At 41.3% G+C, this 22,336-nt stretch overlaps 1 protein-coding gene across 1 annotated transcript in view; it reads right to left on the minus strand.

The window, feature by feature from the left end:
- Nucleotides 1–5,507: 5,507 nt before the first annotated feature.
- The window catches only part of PPME1 (protein phosphatase methylesterase 1), a 48,196-nt gene continuing 31,367 nt past the window's right edge, over nt 5,508–22,336 (minus strand). The window contains exons 8-14 of the mRNA XM_081153183.1: nt 21,363–21,428; nt 18,438–18,561; nt 13,565–13,694; nt 12,621–12,665; nt 8,635–8,699; nt 7,976–8,043; nt 5,508–6,713 (exon numbers count right to left, since the gene is read on the minus strand). Coding sequence (XP_081009309.1) covers nt 6,695–6,713; nt 7,976–8,043; nt 8,635–8,699; nt 12,621–12,665; nt 13,565–13,694; nt 18,438–18,561; nt 21,363–21,428 — 517 coding nt within the window. The 3' untranslated portion in view covers nt 5,508–6,694. The remainder of the gene's footprint in view (nt 6,714–7,975; nt 8,044–8,634; nt 8,700–12,620; nt 12,666–13,564; nt 13,695–18,437; nt 18,562–21,362; nt 21,429–22,336) is intronic.

The following is a 22,336-nucleotide window of genomic DNA, read 5'->3' on the forward strand; positions in this document are numbered from 1 at the left end:
TGGGACAGCCAACATTAGCTCACATGCCTGACTCTAAAACCTTCCGTAGGGGCTCTGCTCAGGGTCACCCTACTCACTTTCTCCCTCCACATCTGTCCTGGAATCCAAAAATTAGAGAAACACAATGAGGTACCATTTCACATTTACTAGGATGGCTAAATTTTTTTAAAAGGGAAAATAACAAGTGTTGGAAAGGTGTGGAGAAATTGGAACCCTTGTGCATTGCTAGTAGAAATGTAAAACGGTGCAGCTGCTGTGGAAAATGCTTTTGGTGGTTCCTCAAAAGTTAAACCACATGACCTAGTAATACCTCTCCTAGGTATACATCCAAAACAATTAAAAGCAAGGTTCTCAAACAGGTATTTGCATACCTGTGTTCATAGCAGCATTATTTACAATAGCCAAAAGGTGGAAACAACTCAAGTATGTGTCAACAGATAAATGGATAAACAAAATGCAGCACATACCTGCAATGGAATATTACTCAGCCACGAAAAGGAATGAAATTCTGATACATGCTACAACATGGCTGGACCTTGAAAACATTATGCTAAGTGAAATAAACCAAATACAGAAGGACAAATATTGTATGATTCCACGTCTATGAGCTACGTGACATAGGCAAATTCAGAGACAGAAAACAAAATATAGGTTCCCAGGGGCTGGGAGGAGGGAGAAAGGGAGAAGTTATTGTTTAGTACAGTTTAGGTTAAGGATGATGACGACTTTTAGAGTATAGCTCGTGATGAAGGGTACACAGTATTGTGAATGTAAGTAATGCCCCTGAATTGTACCCTTAAAATGGCTAAAATGATAAATACTATGTCATGTATATTTTATTGCAATTGGAAAAAAGCTGTTTAAAAACTTGACAAGGACATTCCTAAGCCAGAGGAGGGTCAGCACTGAGGTCCCCAATGCACACCAAGTTCAACTCAGTCTCTTCTGCTTGAGAGCAGCCCCACTTGGTGAGGCTGGGGAGGAGAGCCCAATGGACCTGGGGTCTAATGGGTTTTGCCTTGGTTTCCCCTCCTTTTGGAATTCCCAATCATCTCCTTGTCTTCTTAGCACCATGGCATTTACTGCTTTTCACCTTGACAGGAAGCACATCTTGACTATACTTTATATACTTAAGTCTCATTTAACCCTCATGACACCTTGTGATTTAAGGATTATCAACCCTTTTCTTTTAAATAAGGAAACTGAAATTCTGAAAGAACTGTTGTGCCAATGGTTACCCAGCTAGTAAGTGGCTGAGTGCCTGTCACCACTAGCGAGTACCTGTCACCAAGCCCCAATCTTCTCACCTGCCGCACCCCCATCTCCTTTCTCGTGTGGTTGGGGAGTTGATAAGATGCGCACTGCTCTGGGAGCTCTGTGGCTTGAGTCCGAGTCCAGGCTGTGCTACCGCGTGACCTAGGGCAGATCACTTCTCAGAGCCTTCATTTTCTCATCTGCAGGATGGCAAGGCCAGTCTGCCTGCCCCACCACTCCACCGAGGGGTTGTGAAGCCTCAAAGGACGAAATGTGCTTTATAAGTGGTACATGCTATACTGGGTTAGTCTAAGCTTGATTAGTCATCGATATGTGGCATCATCATTGGCCATCAGGAAAAACACTTTCTCCTCCGTCACACAGTTTACCCAGTTTACTGTTCCCTCCGTCCACCCGTAGGAGGCCAGCCACTGGCTAGTCTCAGGCGCCAAGGTTTTGCCTGGCTACAGGCTGGGGTTTTCTAGCAAACTGCTGGGAGAGAAAGCCAGCTCTAGGAATAAGGGAGCCTCTTGAGTTTACATAACTTTCTGAGCCCTGGACCAGAGTGAGAATGTGTTGATTCTGGCCGCTGATGGGCAGCCAGCTGGGGCAGAAGAGTTGGCTGGAAGCTTACAAACAACACACTGTTCCCGCAGGGAAGAGTGCACTGCCTTTTGCTTTCTCTACTCTTCTTGCTTTTCCCTTGTTAATGTCTTGACCTTTTAACTCCCTACCCGGTTCTGATAACAGACCCTCGAATCCAACTTAAGGATCCTTGCGCCTCACTGTCCCAATCAGTTTCTGTCTTGTTTATTCCACACCCAAAATCTTGAGCCCGTTGCCGCCTCTCATCTGTGCAGTCAGTGTTCTAGGTAAGTGTGCCGTTGCCTTTTACATGGACTCCTACAGCTGCCCACTTACTGCGCTCCCTGCCTCTGGTGCAGGCCAGTCCGGCTACACAGGATGCTAGGGCTCCTTTATTGCAACGACGCCCCATTCTTGCCACTCAAGGCCTTTGGGCCCTGCCTCCTGCTGCCTCTCATATCACAGCCTCTCCTCCAGCCGCACTCATCTATCAGTTCTCAGCCCGGCTTCCAAGCCTCCTGGGCTTGAGTATGCTGTCACCTCTGCCTGCAGTGCACTTCCCCTCCTTTACCTCCACCTTGTGATGATGCTTCAAAGCTCAACTCTTGTAAAAGTTCCTCTGACCTGTTTCCAAAGGTTTGGTTGTCTGTCCCCTTCCCCTTTGAACAATGTGGTCACTGTTTCTATAACTGTCCCTCTAGACCATGGGTGGGGAACCTTTTTTCTGCCAAGGGGCCATTTGGATATTTATAACAGCATTCTTGGGTCATACAAAATTATCAACTTAAAGATTAGCTATGAAAAAAGCTCCTAGGTTTATTGAATTTCAAGTCTCCCCTGTGGTTACCTTGGCAGGACCAGACCAAATGATTTTGAGGGCCTTCTACGGCCCTCAGGCTGGATGTTCCCCACCCGTACTCGAGACCAGGAGCTAATTTAAAGGGCCTCATTATGTGTTTAGCTCTGTCTCCAAAATCCATTGGAAGTTTGGGCACAGAATAGGTTCTCAGGTTCGCTTAATCGGTGAACAAATGCTCGTACCAGCAGGTTTGAGAGAGGATAACACCGAGAAGTCATGCCAGCTACTCCCATGCCTTTGTCTGAGTCGTCTCAAGCTCAAGATTCTCCCCCTCCCATTACATCAGTGTCTACCCCAAAATTTGCCTACCTCCTTTTTTTGATCCATTGATTCTAGAGAGGGGAATGGAGAGAGAGATTTGTTGTTCCACTTATTTATGCATTCCCTGGTTGATTCTTATGTGCCGTGAAGGTGGTTGGGGGGGGAACAAACCCACAAACCTTGGTGTATTGGGACAACGCTCTAACCAATTGAGCTGCCTGGGCAGGGTCACCTACCTTCCTTTTTCAGGAAGTTCTCCTTGGGCATTCTTCAGAGTGAGTGAGTGAGTGAGTGTGTGTGTGTGTGTGTGTGTGTGTGTGTGACAGAATGGCCTTTGGTTTGACCCAGCCATGCTCCTTCTGGCTCTGTAGCAGTCCTTCACTTAAAAGGTCCAGGGGTTGACCAGCTAGAGAGGCTCAGTTGGTTGAATGTCATCCTATGCACCAAAAGGCTGCCAGTTTGATTCCCAGTCAGGGCACATACCTGGGTTGAGGGCTCATTTCGCAGTCGGGACACATACAAAAGGCAACCAATTGATGTTTCTCTCTTCCTCTCTCTCCCTTCTCTAAGCATGTCCTCAATGGGGAGTAATAAAAAATAATTATATTTTAAAAAGGTCAAGGAGTCTCCTTTATTCCGAGTTCATAGTGCTGATCTGTAGGCTCAAGGATGGTGTTATAGCCAGCACATGGTAGGTACTCATTAAATATATGTTGTGTGATATATGTTGTGTGTACATATGAACCTTTCCTTCTCTGCTGGGGTGTAGTGAAACATTCAGTAGACAAAGATGCTGCCACCTCCTAGCTGTGGCTGTGGGCAAGTCATTTCAGGTCTCTGAGCTTCAGTTTCTGTGCCTTTAAATTGGAGATAATGCCTATATTTCATAAGGATACAAAGTATGAGGTGTGACTAGCACAATACCTAACACAAAGCTTGACAAATATTTCATTCATTCTCAGTCTCTATCCATCAAATCTGAAGACAACTTATTTCCCTGGTCATTCCTCTTGTGCTTTTAAGTCCAGTATCTGGGACAAAATGACCTCTGCCCACATCCCATGCATTGTCCAGCAGGCAGCATGAAGAGGAAACAACCTGGGTTTGAATTCTGACACTGTCACTTCCGAGCTGTACGAATTTGGACCTACCTGTAAAAGGTACATAGCATCACTTACTTCATAGAGCTGCTGTGAGGATTAAATGAGATGTAAAATAAATTGGATGATCAAAATTTAATGACTATTTTGACTTGCCTGCTGAACAAAAGTGGCTGTGTCCCTGAAAACCATGAGTGTGACAATGCTGCCACCCTGTGGACAAACAGCACACAACCCCACAAAGGGAACCACCCTCCCCCCTCCTCCCCCCACAGGGATTGGTGGGAGAAATGAGATCACACACAAGCACTTTTCTTCTCTGCTAGGGAGCTCATGCTTTACCCTGAAATATTTAGTGAACATCTAACCCAGAACTTCTCAGAATTAATGTGCTTGTTAGAATATAGATTAATTCTTACTCAATTAGGTCTGGGGTGGGGCAAAATCTTTAATAAGCTTCCAGATGATACTGATGCTACTAGCCCACAGACCACTAGACCACTTTGACTAACAAAGGTCTTAAGTATAATATGGGAGTGACATGACAGGAGCTATTTATTGAGTGCCTCCCCTGTGCCAGTTTCTGAGAGAGCGAATTAACCTATATTAACTTACGTGGTTCTCAAGACCCTGTGGGTAGGCACTATCGATCTCCACCTTTCCGATGAGGACACTACGGCACAGAATGTAGCTCTCATACAAACTGTAAAGGCTGGGCCCTGGGTTCTAACTTAGGCAGCCTGGCCCCAAAGCCTTCTAGGAGGAACTCCAACAGTGTGCAGAGGGTGACCAAGGGAGGGGCTGTCAGGGAACCAGCAAGGGCACTGAAGTGATCCGAGATGAGGCCTCAGCTATGGCGGAGGCTGTGGGTCAATACAGGTTTGATGGTAGACTGGATATGGGTGTAAGAGAGCTGTCTAGGGAGCTCTTGGTTTGGACAACTGGAGAGATGGTGGTACCTACCACTTACTGAGCTAGGAAACACAGGAGGAAGAACAAGTTAGTTTTAGGGGGAAGGTGAATTCAGTTTTAGGAATGGTCAACATGAGTAGCTTTTGGTCATTTGAGAGAGGAGGAGGTAGATGGATCTAAGTGTCTAGAGCTCAGGAGATGATCTGGGTTGTGGACAAAGTCTGGGTGTTGGCAGATATGAAGCCATGAGTGGCTGAGGTCATGTGAACAGTGCACAGACTGTACTGTTCTAGGCCCAAGTTAACAGAGCAAATAATTTGAAGAGATGGGACTGGAACCCAGGTTTCCTTGGCTGCTGTGGAGGCTGGCTGTCCATTCCACTGGGCATCCTAGACCTGGGGAACAGGCAGAGCATACAATGCTGATGGGCTGCAGGAAGGGGCTTTCTGGAGCTATGGTAACTAAATCCAATGAACTGTCCCCTGCCCCCAGATCAGCAGAAATAATGACAACTTCACAGAGAAAAACTAGATCGATAAAGGCTGGGAGATATTTATTTTCTTTAACAAGGTCATAAATAACAAACAAAGTAGGTCCCAGACTCCGGACCATGCAGCAGGACAGGGATAGGAAGTTGTTGGGTGAAAAGGTGGAGGGGGCTATGCATCACCTAAGACAGTCACAGAAAAGATGGGCTGCAGGAGACTGCCCCTCCCTGCCCGGGGAAACGGCGTGCCTGGGCAGCAGGTGGAAGCCGCAGTTCTGTGATGAGGCAGCTGGAAGAGGCAAAGACTGAGGATGCTGGCTGTTCCTATGAAGAGTGACATGGAAACCACAAATGCCGAAGATAAGCTGTGTGGGTCTAGAAGAGGCAAGCGGGCACTCTGCACACCTCCAAGGACCAATTATGAAAATGGTTAAATTTGATTCTTAAAAACTGCACAGGCTTTAGCCTGTGGCTTTGTGCGTGGGCTGTACTTAACCTGGGTTGCTCTGTAACAGGTGAGGGCCCTAGAGGCCCCTGGAGCAGCCTGGCCTCAGCCCAGGACAGGTGCCCAGACATGTGGGAGTGGGACAGTGGGCTCTCCCCAGATAGGAGGCCATGTGCTTGGACTGGCTGGACCTGATTTTCAGGATGGTTTCTTGTGATGCTCTCCACCACCTCTCCTTATACCTAAGAATTGGATCCTGGACTATAGTCTATAGGTCTTCCAAAACTGGAAGAGTAAGACTGGGATTAAAAGGTACCTGACTGGTATTTTATCTGAAAGGGAAAAATAAGGACCACCCTGTGCATGGCCCATCCCTTGAGGTAGGGCAGGACCATGCCAAGAACAACCTCAAGGAATGGAGGTCCCTGAGCCTGGGGAGACATGTGGACCCAAGTGCATTGCCTAATGCCAGGATTAGGGGCGCAGGGTGGCAGTTCTGATGGAGGCTTTACCCTAGGTAAGGCAGGGAGAACAGGCAACCCCTGAACAGGAAAGGGGTATGATCCGGGGAGCCTTGTACTAGGGAGACTGATGGTCAAAGGCCCTGGAAAACAATGCTTTTGGCAGAAATACACAAAAGGGTTTGTACATCTGGGGATGCCCGTCTATAGGGAGCCGGTGTCACGTGATCAGGCAGGATGGTGAGGAGGAGACAGCGGCATCACAGTGGCCTCTGGTGCGATGTATTTACAACAGAGCTCAACGTTGAGGGCGGGACGGAGAGCAGGTCACTAACAGCCAGGAAACACACTGTGGAGAGTGGAAAAGAAGGGAAAGCAAATGTCACTCTGCCTCCTTCCGGAAGCCCTTCCTAATAACCAGCAAGGCCCTTGCAGATCTGTCCCACCTCCCACAACCCCACCCACGGCTGTACCCAGGTTCTGCTCTCAGTGTACTGCTGACTTGACCAAATCTCCAAATAGTCCAGGGGCCCCAAACACTGATTAAGAGAAATTACGTCTTTACTGTTGATTCCTGGGATCCATCAATGGTCAGTTGCCTGAGGGGTAGTTCAGCATAAGGGAGTCACTTGTGTGGCTCACTGTGCCAGGCTCCTGTCATCACTTCTAATGCCCACCCTGCCCTGTCACCTTCACCTCCCAGGCCCTGGCAGTCGAAGTTCTCTAACGCAGAAGCCATTTCTTTTTCTTCATTTCTTCTTCTTCAAACTTCCTGAGGGTGGGGAATGGGTTTCCCTGGACCCTCACCAAAATCAGATAAGAGACTTTCCACCTGGCAGGCGTGACTCATCAGGCTGCGGGCTCTCTGAGGGTCAGGGGCCTTCTGTAGCACAGACCACGAGCTCCCTGAGGTGGAGCCAAGGCCATGTGGTTTAGGCCCCTATGCTTCTCTTCCTCCTCAACGAAGAGCCCAACTTTGTCTCCCTAATCAGATGAAGAGCATCCTAGGATGAGAGGCATCCTTTCCCCCCTAGACCATTGGTTCTCAACTGGGAGTGATTTTGCTTTCCTTGAGACGTGTGGCAAAATCTAGTGACATTTTTGCTTGTCACAACTGTAAGTGTGGGGGTACTACTGGCCTCTAGTGCACAGAGAGCAGGGATGTTGTTAAACATCCTATAATGCACAGGGTAGTCCCCAACACTAAGGATTACTCACCCCAAGTGTCAATAGCACTAAGTTAAACACCCTATTCTGGATCTCTACTCAGCCTCCACAACCTGCCCGGCTTCCTCAGAACTTCTCTAAGAGCCTGGAAAAGGACTGATTCCCATCGCAGACTCCTCAGAGAACGGCCACCTCAATAAGTGCACATCGTGGGGGGTCGGGGGAGGGACAGACAACTTAATTTCAGCTCAGCAACAACCCACGACCAGAGAACACAAACTATGGCATTGTAGAAACACACATTGGGCTCTGTGTTGAGGAGGGGGGAAAAGGCATGGTGACCAAACCAGGCAGGGTTAAGGAAGAGATATTTACAATCTTGCAAATATCTTTTTGTTAGAGCTGGCCAGCAGTTGGGCTTCTTAAACCTTTGTACTTCCTTACCACTGGAATCCACCGACGGACTCTGCAAACCTGTTGCGGATCAGGAAAGTGGCAACAGCTTCAGCTACCTACAAAACAGAGAGATACTCCTAGCCATATGAAGGTTAGCAATGGGCCTCAGCCTTGGAGGTCCTATGGGCTCTATTGGCAGCTTAGGCCCTACAGTGAACTCATGGGTCCTATAGGTCTGGGAGACTTCTCCCCACCATCCCTGCCAGGAATGGCTCCAGAGAAGTCAAGAAGAATGATGTGAAGGCTTATTTATTCCTTTGGAGTTGCAAGTAACTTTTTCCTATAGGGAGCATGCATATTATTAATTCCTGTTAGTATAATTTAGGAACCAGTTTGTACCCCAAATATCCCTTTTTCCATATGGCTTTTGGAAGTAATGGAGAAATAGAGCTTAAGATCTTAACCATAGGGTCCCAGGATAAAATAGCAGAGTGCCAGTAGCTTCTCAGACCACACACAGAAAGCCATGACCATAGGCAGCTGCCAGGAAGAAGTTTGGGAGATGGTGGAGTTGAATCTGTATAGATCCCACAGCAATAGCTGCAGGCAACACAGACTGATTTAGATGTATGTTCTATCTTCTGTGAGACCCAAGGTTACTCTCACAGAGGTCCTCACAGCTCTCAGTCATTAAGCATTGGACTCACCTTGTCTGGGGCATCCTCATGGACTGCGTGGCCACACTGAGGTAGGACCTGCATCTGAAACTTCCCTGGAGAGGAAACAAATCCAGGCAACCTCAGGGACTAAAACAGCTCTCTTCTTACCACCTCTGCAGCCTCACAGGACTTAGTCACCAAGCCCCTGAGGATGGTAATACTTGTAATTGTAATTTGGACAAATCCTTTTCCCTGCACTTTTTCTGTCTGCAACCATTTAATGTGCATTTACTTCATGCCTGACATATAGGAAGAAACAGTTCCTTTTTTCAGGGGATTTACTATAGTCTAGTGGGGAAGCAAAACACAAGAACCAACATTTTAATGCAACATGTAGTTCCTGCTATTAAACTGTACACATGGAACTGGAAGAACATAAGAAAGGGGGCTTCATAATCAAATAGGGACCCAGGGAGGCTTCCCACAGAAGAAAACAGCCTACAAAAGGGAAGGAGGATGACATGGTGCTTGTTCCTGGGAATAAAGAGCGTAGCACGGTGCTTGTGCGAGTTACTAATGGGGCTGGGAAGGTGAGCAAGGACCACACCATGAAGGGTTTTGTGAGCTATGTTAAGGATTTTGAAATTTACTATGACAATAAGTTACCATTTGAGTGCTTGACTACGTGCCAGACACTGTACTAAGCATTTCCTCACCCTGTCTTGTGGAGCACCAAGCTCACAACTAATGTGATCGTTATTAAGAGTAAACAGAGATGACTGATGAAGCGAGATCTCTAAGCAGACTAAAGAATATGGGACCCAGAGTTCCCAAAAGTAGAGAACAGACTCTCAGAGCCTCAGTATCTCCATTTACAAAACAAGGGAGTAAGCTCTGAAAGCCCTCTTGGTCATTACATTCTGTGATTCTTACCCGTCACACAGTGCTTTAAAATGTTTTCAAAATACTCTTCTATCCATGTTTTAAGTTGATTCTCAAATCTACCCTATAAAACTAAGCAGGACAAATACTAAAATTCTTTTTTGAGATGGTGAAACTGACTGAGGTCATATTAGTAAAGTGATTTGCCCAAGGTAGCTTAATTAGTAGAGGAACTAAGACCATTCCATTCAGTAAGGCCCAGCTTATGCCCCTCCTGTTGCAGTAAGCTGCCCCGGGTACTCCAGCCTACTCCCATCTCCCTTGTATCTCTTAATGTACTGTTGTGAATGCATTTGACTCCAAACAGAGCAGCGTGTGCCGCTCTCGTTTTGTAAGCTTATATTTTAAACGCCACTGATGCTTGCCTACCCAGGAGTGTGTCATTTCTGTAAGGACACAGGCTAGTATCATTACTTGCTCTATTTCCCTAATAAAGCCCAACACAGGGCAAGACACTGAGCAAGTGCTTAGTATGTCTTGGATGAATAATTGAGCAAATGACCGAATAAAACTTTTAACTCCAACCACCCCAGAATTAGTGACTAGAGATGCATTTTTCATTCCTCTTTGAAAGAATGGGCATATAAGGAATCAAGAATTCACACATACTAACAACACTATATCCAGTACACATAAAATAACGTGATCATGGGCAATCCTCACAATTACTCTATGAGGTGGGAATATTTCCAAACCCTCTCCTGTCATCTTACAGATAAGAAACCTTAATTTTAGAGAACCGAAATTATTTACCCAAATTGTACCATGAATGAGTGCTGGGTTTCCAGGATTCTGTAACTAACTCAGCTGGTTTAAACACAATCCTGGGAAAGCTGAGGTTAGAAATCTATGCCAAGTTAGCCATTTCCCTTTGTTTTATGGAATGTCCCTCATCACAGCTATTTAATCTCTACACTCATGAGATACTTTGAAAGAGAAGGTGGTCTTGGCATAATCTTTACTGGAGAAACAGAAGGGCATCCGCTGGGGAATCATGACTGCTTCCTGAACATAGCAAAGCTATCATCTGTCAGATTCTTTACTTCATCCAGATTTTCTCATTTAAGCCTCACACAACTGTATTGAAATATAGTATTACCTCCATTTTATAGACTTTAAAAACCCTCTGGATTAAAGAAGTTAGCAATTCACTCAGGCCACAAAACCAAGAACAGGGATTTAAACCCAGAACTGTCTGATTTCCAAGGCTGGTGATCAACACTGGTTCCAAATGTGAGTCCAGTCCAGATCACCTGCTTTCATATAGTATCAGAGGCCATGTTTGATTCTTCTGTCTGCCCAGCAGCAAGCATAGGTCTTGCACAGAAAGAGTACTTAGGAAAAGTTTGCTTGAATTGAATTCAAGGAAAGGTATCTAAGCTCAGAATTACCATCATCAGTGATGTAAAAACACAGTCCCAGCCCATGGTCCTTCTCCAGGCTTCAGAACACTATGCAGTTGGAGAAAGGAACGGGTACGAGGGTCTGGGGCTAGAGTTTGATAAATCATTCAGGAGTCTTTAAAGAATGATTTTAAGGGGAATATAGCCCCCTTCTCTGTGAAGAGCTTGGGGACAGCTAAAAGAACAGTTTAAGGGGCACATGAAATATCTAAGTGGAGATGTCCAGCAGGTTTGACACATGGGCCAGATCTGGAGCTCAGGAGAGAACAGGTATAAATTGGACATTGAGTTTTGGGAGTTATCAGGGTATAAACAGAAGCCATCAGATTTGCCCAGGGACAGTAAAAGTAGAAAAGAAGGAAAGTCAAGAACAGAATCTGTTTAAGCCTGACATGTTGGCCTTGGGGTTCGCACCCCTTCTTCCTATCACCCAAAAGGTGCCAATGCCTATTGACTTCACCTTCACCAAGCCTTTCATCCACACTAAAGCAAAAGCCTCCACAAAACTGGTCCCACTGCCTCTACTGTCATCTGGCCAACACATCTGGACCTGAGTATGACATGTCACTTTCCTTACTCATCACACTTCATAATATCTGTGAGGCTGCTGTCAATTTCATTTTATAGACTGAGAAAACTGACGCCAAGGCAGGTCAAGTGGCTTGCCCAATGTAAAAAAATTAGTAGGAAAGTAACAGTACTCAAATCCAGTTCTCCAAAGCTCAGAGTCCTTGCTTTTACCAGCTACCTCACCATGCTGTCTTCCAAATAAAGTTTACACTTTTTTTATCTGGGTTATCCTGGATCTTTCCCTTTCCTAAGACTTCTAACAATAAAAATATTGATAAATATTCAGAATATCTTTCATGATATTATATACCTATACCATACTTTATAATTTATAATGCCCTTTTCAAAGACATTGTCTTATTTTAGTCCTTATAACTCTGAGATACAGGTGGCAGTATAATTTTTATTTTTAGGAGGGGAAGAAACCAAAGCTCAGAAAAGGGAAAAACTTGTCCATAATCATATAATAGGTCAGGAACAGAGGTGGGTACTAAATTTGGGTCTAACTCTAAAGCTCAACCTCTCTCCACTGTATCTCACCATCTCAAAATAATAATTTCCACATGACTCTGCACCTTTTTGTGCCCTCAGAGAATGACCTAGGGCAGTGATTTTCAACCAGTGTGCCACAAGACTTTTTAAAACATGCAATACCTATTTAGTCAGAGACACTGACCTCTTTTCCTTTAGGCTGTCAAATTAAAAATGGCAATAGCCCTGGCCAGGTAGCTCGGTTGGAGCAAAAGACTGTGGGTTCGATTCCCTGCCAGGGCACCTAGGTTGTGGGTTTGATCCTGGTTGGAGAGCATATGAGAGGCAACCAATCCATGTCTCTCTCATATCGATGTTTCTCTCTCTTTCTCTCCCTTCATCGCTCTCCAAAATCAATAAAAACACATCCTTAGGTGAGGATTAAAAAGAAAAAAAGACAACAGCCAACATAACAATAGCCGGTCAGTGCGAATCAATCAAAATTATACCTTTCTTTTTTGTCAGATCGGTAAAAATTATATTTTGGGGTGTGCTGCAGAATTTTAGTAATTAGTTCATGTGTGCCATAAGATACTTGAAAATGGTTGAAGATCACTGACCTAGGGATATAACTTCTTGATGACTTACCTTGCATTTGGCCAATAGTCAGATCTTTATCCAATCTGTCAACACCTAGAAAAAAAATAAGAGAATCCATTAGTAGCTTACTAGAAAAGGCTGTGGGAAGTAGGTTTTACTGTTCAAGTATGAAGTAAAAATTGTCACAAAGTTGTAAACATGATGACATTCTCAATTCAGGTTAATGACAATCCTAACTCCCTGAGGGTATATTCTCCCCACACGAAGCTTTCCAGGCAATCACTTTGCTCATTTAAACTGGTTTCTGAAAACAGGGTTTTACTTTTTAAAATTTCCATTATACTCAGAATATCCTTACACCACTCTAGGAGAAGGACTTGGGCATGACCAGGTACAGAGAGAGGCCAGGTCAGAATCAGGCCATCCCAGGTGGATGTTATGCTTCATTAGGTTTAGGGATCTGGTGTGGGGAAGAAAAAGGGCACAAATGAGTGAGGATAGTACTTCACCTTGGAAGTCACTACTCATTTGGTGAGTATTTACATAAAATAAGAACATATGCAGATGACAATATACCTACACTGCTATGGACTGAATCGTGTCCCCCCAAAAATCCGTATGTTGAAGCCCTAATCTACAATGTGACCATATTTAGCAATATGGAAGTAATTAGGGTTACATAAGGGAGTAACTGGGTTAAACGTAGTCATAAGGGAGGGGCCCTCATATGACAGGATTAGTGAGTGTCCTTATAGGAATAAACATGGGAGAGCCTGCTCTTGTTTTCTCTCTGCCATGTAAGGACATAGTGAGAAGGTAGTTGTCTGCAAGCCAGTAAGAAAGCTCTCACCAGAACTTGACCATGCTGGTACCCTGATCTCAGCCTTTCAGCCTCCAGAACTGAGAAAATAAATTTGTTGTTTAAGCCACCCAGTCCATGGAACTTTGTTATGGCACCCCAATCTGACTAATACATGCATATATCCACTTACCAGCCAAGAGCAGCAATTTAGGAATAGGACAACTAAGAAAGAGATTGGATAAGCCTCGGAACCAGCCATCCCAGTATTTTTCAGTTTTTGCCAGTTCAATTCTCCAAGTGTATGGATGGTCTTTCTTGGTCTAGAGGAATAAGAGCAAGTTCTGAGTCTTTGGGGGCAACCCCTGGAGGAACAGGATAAAAACTAGGTCTCTGAGAAAAGGAAAGGGAAAGAAACTGGCACTTATTAAGGGCCTACTATGTCCCAGACATTTTAATATACATTTAATACTTTTTTTTTAATGCTCACCCAAGAATATTTTTTTCCATTGCTTTTCAGAGAGAGTGGAAGGGAGCGAGGGAGAGAGGGAAAAACAGGGAAACAATGATGTGAGAGAGACATCAATTGGTGCCTCCCACACATGCCCTGACTGGGGTCAGGGACTGAGCCTGCAACCGAGGTTGGAATCCAACCCAGGACCCTTCAGTCCACAGACTGACACTCTAACCACTGAGCCAAACTGGCTAGGGCTATATTTAATCCTTATAACAGCCTTGTGATATATTGTTATTTCTGTGTTTAGGTAATCAGAAGTTTACTTTTACTTCTATTAGTTTCAGTGAACTTAGGACATTTTTAAGATTACAAAGCTAGTAAATGGTAAAGCCAAGACTGAGCTTCTCTTACTTTCACTTGGCAAAAAACATACCATAAAAAGGATAATTACAAAAAACATGTTGCAGTATGAAAAAAATGCTTAAAATATAACATTAAGTGAAAGAAGCAGAGTACAATATGTCACCTAAGTTAGAATTACCACTGGAAAAATGTGGCATACTTTGGGAAAGAACTGGAAAGGAAAACTGAAAATATGTTGATTTGTTTTAGAGCATTTTTCCTTACATTTTGATTTATGATAATTATATAATGTTCCTGCAACAGTAATTTAAAAAGGAAATCTGACACAAATATGACAAAATGTCAATATCTGTTAAATCTCAATATAAAGTAGATGGGTGGGCACAGAGTAAAGCACTCAACAAATGCAAGCTAAACAAATAAATAATTCTCTATACTTTTCTGCATCATTAAAAATATTATAACTGAAATAATTGGGATACTGTATCAACCACAATATGAAAATCTAGAAGTGAACATGACACAGCAATATATTATATTAAAGATTGTCAGATGATTAAGATGTCCATTATTCCCAAAACAATCTGAAGATTCAACACAATCGCTTTCAAAATCCCAATGGCGATTTTTCAATAATAGGAAAATTTATCCTAAAATTCATAGGGAATCTCAAGGGATACTGAACAGTCAAAACAATTATGAAAAAGAAAACAAATCGGAGGACTCACACTCTCTGATTTTGAAACATTACAAAGCTACAGTAATCAAAACAGTACAGTACTGGTACACAAACAGACAAATATACCAATGGAATAAAGTAGAGCACCCAGAAATGAACCCTCACATATATGGTCAAATAACCTTTGACAAGGACACCAAGACTACTCAATGGGGAAAGGAGGGTCTTTTCAATAAATGGTGCTGGGACAGCTGAATATTCACATGTAAAAAAATGAAGTTACATCCCCAACCTCATACTGTATACAAAAATTAACTCAAAATGGATCACAGACCTAAATGTAAGAGCTAAAACTAGAAAACTCTTAGAAGAAAACATAGCCATAAATCTCTGTGACCTTGAGCTATTCAAAGCATTTTTAGATATGACACCAAAACAACAACAAAAGTACATAAATTAAATTAAAATCAAACTTTTGTCCTTTCAAAACACCACCAAGAATATGAAAAGACAACCCACAGGAGAAAATATTTGCAAATCACATATATAAAGAACATTTACCACTCAGTAATAGAGACAAATAACAGTATCTTAAAATGGGCAAAGGATCTTAATAGATATTTCTCCAGAGAAGATACACACACAAATGGTCAATAAGCACATGAAAAGATGCTCAACATCAAGTCATTAGGAAAATGTAAATCAAAACTACAAGGAGATACTACTTCAGACCCACTGGAGTGGCTATAATCAGAAAGACAGACAGTAACAAGTACTAACAAGAATGAAGAAAAATTAGATCCCTCATACACTGCTGGTGGGAATGTAAAATGGTACAGGCACTTTGGATAACAGCCTGGCTGTTCCTCAAATGATTAAACACAGAATTACCACTCAGCTATTCCACTTATAGGTATATGCCCAAGAGAAATAAAAACCTATGTCCACACAAAACTTGTACACGAATGTTTGTGCCAGCATACTTCGTAGACAAAAAGTGGAAACAACCAAGTGTCCATTAACTTATGAATGGATGAAAAATGTGGTCTATCCATACATTGGAATATCATTCAGCCATAAATAGGAATGAAGTACAAATATATACTACAACATGGATGAACTTTGACAACATTATGCTAAGTTGAAAGAAACTAGTCACAAAAAATCATATATTATATAGTTCCATTTATAATAAATGTCCAGATTAGGCAAATTCTATAGAGACAGAAAGTAGATGAGTGGTTGCCTAGGGATGAGGAGGTTAGGGGAAAGTGGAAAGTGACCAAAAACAGTATGACATTGTTTTTTAAAAGTGATGAAATGTTCTAAAATTAAATTGTTGTGATGGTTGCACAACTTTGTGACTAAAAAAAAACCAATGAATTGTATACTTTGGATTAATTCTCTCTCAATAAAGTAGTTCTTTAAAAAAAGATTTAGGCATAAAGGAATATATCCTGGACAACTGAAGCTTATTCCTATAAGCACCAAAGCTTAAATGTTTTCCCTCCTTTTCTGTATTTTAACCATTTTGTATTAGATTTGCCCTCCTCCCCCATTAAATGTATATCTTTACCTTCTTTTACAGAGCAGAATAGATGCAAATGACCTCTTACATATGTCTCAGAGTCATTTCAAACACCACTTTTTATACTATGCTATAACAGAGATGCTCCTAAGGGCTAATGTGCACTGAATGGCCCCTGGATGCCAAGCTTTAGAAGTTGTGAACTTTTTTGTTGTTGTTAAGTTTAATTTGTGTTAACATTTTCTCCATCATTTTATTTAATAAATTATTTTTTCTTTATTGAGATACAACTGACATATAGCATTATGTAGGTTTAAGGTGTGCAACAGTGTTGATCTTATATTTATATATTACAATATGATTACCACCATAGTATTAGCTAATACCTCTCATGTCACATAATTATCATTTCTTTTTTGTAGTGGGAACAATTAAGATCTAGTCTCTTAGCAACTTTGAAGTTTATAATACAGTATTGTTGCCTATAATTACTATGCTGTACAACAGATCTCCAGGTCTTATTTATCTACTAGTTGCAAGAAGCTGTGACTATTGTTTGGAGTTTCTTTGTGTCTTTCCTCAAGCATAGACTGTTTAATTATATTCCTTATTGCTTGATGTGCCTTAGTTTGCCCTCGTAACAAAACTGCTGGAGTTTAAATAACTTCATATAATTGAGTGTATAAACAATGGCCAAAAAAAAAAGAGTTGGAATTAAAATCAAAGCATGTGGATGTGTTTTAGTGCTAACATTTATGTGTGACCATAGGCAAATATATGTACCTGAGTTGTAAAACAGTGATAACACCTACAACAAAGCTAAAATGAGAACTAGATATGATAAATGTGTAGTTTCCACTACATAAAAGGTAAAAAGTAAATGATCAGAGTTTGTATCAGAGTCTCAAATCTACTAAATACTAGTTGATTACCTTGGGCATATCTCTTCATTTCTGAATCTCAGTTTCCACACTGTTATCATGGAAAAGAAGATATTCTCTCATCTCTCAAAGTGTTGAGAGGGCAAACTGATCACGCATTATTTATACTTTTGGAAACACCAAAGACGTACAAGGTATTATTCACTGATCTTAAGGATGACAAAAAGATCCTCATTAAATAAAAAATACTGTTTTAAAAAAAGGATGTTCCTCCTTGCTAACAGTTGCATCTCCAAATGCAAAGGAATATGTGGTATACACCAAGTCCTTTACCTGCCATTAGTAAGATGTTTGTAATCCATCCCAGTAAGTCTGCTGGTCATGCTCACTAACCATTTCCAAGAAAGAAGTACCTCTTTCACCACTATTCTCAAATCAACTGCTTAGTAAGTACTCACAGAACATCTTCTATGCACACAACCCTGAGCTAAATGCTAAGGGAAATTCATACAGAACATCAGTTCCTGCCCTCAAAATACACAGGTTATTTTTGTTGGGAGACAATTCTTGGGTAATTAGAAGACTCTGCATCTGCATTCTAGGGATGAGTACCAGAAGACTACAGTATCTTTAGATATGGCTTATGAAAATAAGATCTATGAGCTAGCCACAACTACAAAAAAACAAAGTGCTGAGCTGTGTCATCTAGACTCTCAGTGCTGCACTTGGAGAGGGACTGACAAACTGAGATCAGAAAGCTTTCCCAAGGAGATACACCATAAACAATGGGTAAGATTTGGATGGGTTTAGTACAGAATGGGAGGAAACGGGATTTGCTCATGAAATAAACTACAGGAACCGAAATACAGAGGTGAGAAAGAGCCTTATGAGGAAGCAGTCTGTTTGAGGGTAAAGTATATACTGTAAGTTTTAGGCTCTAATTTGTCAGCACCATCTACAAGTGCCTTATCTATTATTATCATCTCTTTGCCCCTAAAATATTTAATGGTATACAAGTGCCTTATCTATTATTATCATCATCTCCTTGCCCCTAAAATATTTAATGGTAGACAAAAGAACAATGTCACCTCCCCTTCCCCATACCCCCACACTCTGAACCATCCCCACCCCATCCTTCCAATGCAGGCTTTTACCCACCTCCATGTCATCTTCCTTTTTCCTCTTGTTGACCGACTCACTTCCTCCTTCATCTTCTTCTTCCTCCTCTATGATTCCTTCCACTATAGACTTGGAGCCTTCTGGACTTGTGATTCCTTCACACCTAGGTTTTTAAAATAAGTGCTGTCACAAACCTCCCTTCTATACACAAATTATCTCAGAGATACTGATATTTATGGCCTTTTAGAATCAAATGTTAGTTGAAACTTAACAATGCTCCTAGGAGAAGGATGAGGAAAATGTGCTTTTTAAAATGTACAAAAGTAGACCAGAACTGCGGAAGGTCAAGACCAATGTATGACTATACTCCAAGGGATGGGTTCCAGCTCTTGCACAGAAACTGACCAACAGAAGGCAGTAACCACTTCCTGAGGCATGGTGACAAGAGTTTTATTCGAATTATTTTATATAATCCTCTTAACAATCTATAAATAGGCCTCAAGAGTTAAAAAATAGACCAGGGTCACCTAGCTCATGAGTAGATGAAGCTGGTAGGCAAATGCAGGCCCAAATAATTCTAAAGCATGATGCTTTTCTCCTATACCTTGCTTATAGTAGAAAACAAGATTCAAACACACTGGTGAAAAGCCCCCAATTTTTAATTAGCTGGTAGAAACTGGCAATTACAATGACCATGCCAGCTGAACCTTGCAGATTAGAACATCTGATCCAACCAATTATTATTGTTGTTTTTCCTCTAAAAACAATCTCTCTTTATTATGCAATTAGGTAGAAAAAATATTATTATATGAATAGCTGGTACTATAATTACTTTTAAAGAGAACTTATTGGAAAAAAATATATTGACAAATATTAAAGGTAAAAATCCCAAGACCAGAGCAGCAGCTAGTGCCAAGGTCTGCTATGCATGGTAGACAAGAATTGTCTATCTCCTCTACCAAACCTTCAATAAAGCCTATGTTCATAAATGTTTTGTTAAGTGGGAGTTTCTATTGAACTTGAGGTATCAAGTTTCACATCTAGGTCAAAGGACCATAGCAAAAAAGTAACACGTGCTTTGGATTTCTTCCATAGCTATGAACTGGGAGATTCAAGAGAATTTCACCTAGATGAAGGCAGCAGAAATGTTACAATTAATATCTACATGACAATTAAAACACATATACTCTTACATACACAGGTTTACAAATTAAGAGAAAACACTACTTAAATTTACAAATAGTAAAATTTAAAAGTCAATTAACTACGTGCCTATCAGCCATGTAACTTCCTTACAAAATGCTTTACCACTGCTTAGACAAGTCAGATCTCAAAATATTTAGGGCACTGAAAAGTAGGCAGTTTCACAATTTACTCAAAGACTCTGCTATGTGTCTGCCAGATATTACTATTCAAATTGTCCTTTTAGTTGTAAAATCCATAACATAGGCTTTAGAGTCAAATACACGGAAGTTTGAATCTGAGCTCTGTGATGCACTAGCTATGTGATCCTGAGAAAATCACTACGCCTTTTTGAACTTCCGCTTCCTCACCTATAAAACAACTTATCTTAAAAAGGTACTGTAAGGATTAAATGAGATAAAGCAAATGAATTAATGAATCCAGGTCATGATCATCAATGGCTACTTACATTCAAAAACAGAGACAAGCAGACATTATGTGCTTCCCGGTGGCATTAAATAATATCACCTACTCTTAAAAACAAATATAAAAACCAAAATAACAACCAATCAAACTGAATTTGATCAAATCTCTGGATCTCACTAACAATTTACAGACAATAGAGGGAACAAAGGAATATGTTAAATTACACCTACAGGAATCAACCAGCAAATCCAGATTGTGGGAAATTTTACAGAGCAAATAACCAGGCTTCCTCAACACATAAACTGCAAGAAAAAAAATGAGAGAGAGAAGTGGAACCTATAGAGAGCATACTGAAATCTTATAGAGGAAATTGTATTTTTCTGGGATTTATTTCAAAATATTTTGTGCATTGGGGAAATAAATAGAGGTACAGATAAAACAAGACTGGCCATGAGTCAATAATTGTTGAAAATGGGCAATGGGTACATTGGATTTCAATGTATTATTCTACTTTTATATGTCTGAAAATTTTCAATACAAGGTTTCAAAAAATGAGATAGTATATGTAAGATACCCTGCACAGTGCCTGACATATAGCACACATTCAATAATGCCACTATCATTTCATTGACTCTTGTGTTTCCTGTCTGTTCCATTGGGCAACATTTTCTCAATTCACCTGAAGTTTCTTTTGTGACTGCATAGCAATATCCAGGACTCATGTAATCCTAGCCAGGAAAACCAATTGGGCTAAATAATCTTAGCTCACCCTTAGAATCTAGCTTTTACTCAAGTTATGCTAAAGCTTTTATGCTATTTCCTCACAACCATATCTGGCTTAGAAAGAGACTTACCAGAATGAAACCATACTGCCAGCACTTGAGTGGGAACTTAATTTTTTAATTGACTTGATAGAGAGAGAGAGAAACATCAATTTGTTGTTCTAGTTATGTATGCATTCATTGGTTGATTCTTGTATGTTCCCTGACTCGTGATCGAACTCTCAACCTTGGTGTATTAGGATGACGCTCTAATCAACTGAGCTACCTGGCCAGGGTTGGCCACTTAATTTTTAATGTACATTCTCTGGGATTCTTCACCTTTAATACCTATAGTTGTGATAATAAGGTAATCCAATGCTATGTACAAGACACAATTTGGTTTTGGGATTTCCTTAAAAATACAGAAAGAAAAAAGAAAAGAAATACTATATCACTGGCTCATTTGTAAAAATTATCTAAAAATAATGAAGGCATTCATTCACAAGGATAGTAGGATAAGTGTACGAGGGAAAAAGCAAATTCCATCACCATGTTTCGTTCTCTCACCAGCCCAACAGGGAAAAATAAGACCTACTGTTTGACTTGGCCAACCATTGAGACACGGGCAGACTCCAGATTTCTAATCTGGCCACTCTTCACACTAGAAGAGAAAATTAAGAAGGGAGAGAGGTTATTCAGGATCCACCTTATCATGTCACTAGGGTCAAATGAATAACTTTACAGATTCTGGAGGACCTACTAAAAAGTTATAGTTACCACTGTAGCTTATATGGAGGTTACTACTACTTCCCACTTGGTTATTATGTCTATAAACTGAATAGTAAAAATTAAATAAAGATATTGAAGCCATTTCAGTTCTGCAAATATTTACCAAGGGGATACTATGTGTCAGGCCCATGCTCAAGAACAGTAGCATGAATAGGGAAGGTAGGAGCAATCTCACTAAACACACACATCATTCTGGCAAGCATATCTGACATGAGACTCTCTGTCTTAGGAAAACTCCCTTAGGATATATTTACCATGTCCTTAATTTCCATGTGCTATCTCTGATTCAGTTAACAGATACGTTATGCCTGCTAAGGCAGTTAGCAGTATGCTATATGCTATATGAAAGTACAAAGGAATAGAGAATAACTGCTGCCTTTATGATGCAGGAAGGGCATGAAGACAGAGATGAAAATTAACAACATAAGCGTATTTTTTTTAAGGAAGGACTAAAAGACTTAAGGGGTAAATAGTACAATATAATACAGACTTAAAGGTCTCAAGCAGTTTTACCAAGGCAGTAATTTGTGTGGTTTGGAGGAGTTAAAAAGGGTTCTGGAGAAGGTACTGGAGATAGATTTTGAAGAATAGGTAGGAAGATGGGATACTATTTAAAGATGTTTTATCTGAAGACTGATCTCCTTGTGGGGGGACGACAACAGTGTTTTACTTATCTCTGAATCTTCACCCATTAGCACAAAGTGTTTAATAAATATTTAATCAAAAATTGATTGAATTAATGAATAAATTAATGACTGAACAGTCTTAAGTGAAAGCCAT

This window comes from Miniopterus schreibersii (genome assembly GCF_964146895.1).
Source record: "Miniopterus schreibersii genome assembly, chromosome: 12".
Lineage (NCBI taxonomy): Eukaryota > Metazoa > Chordata > Mammalia > Chiroptera > Miniopteridae > Miniopterus > Miniopterus schreibersii.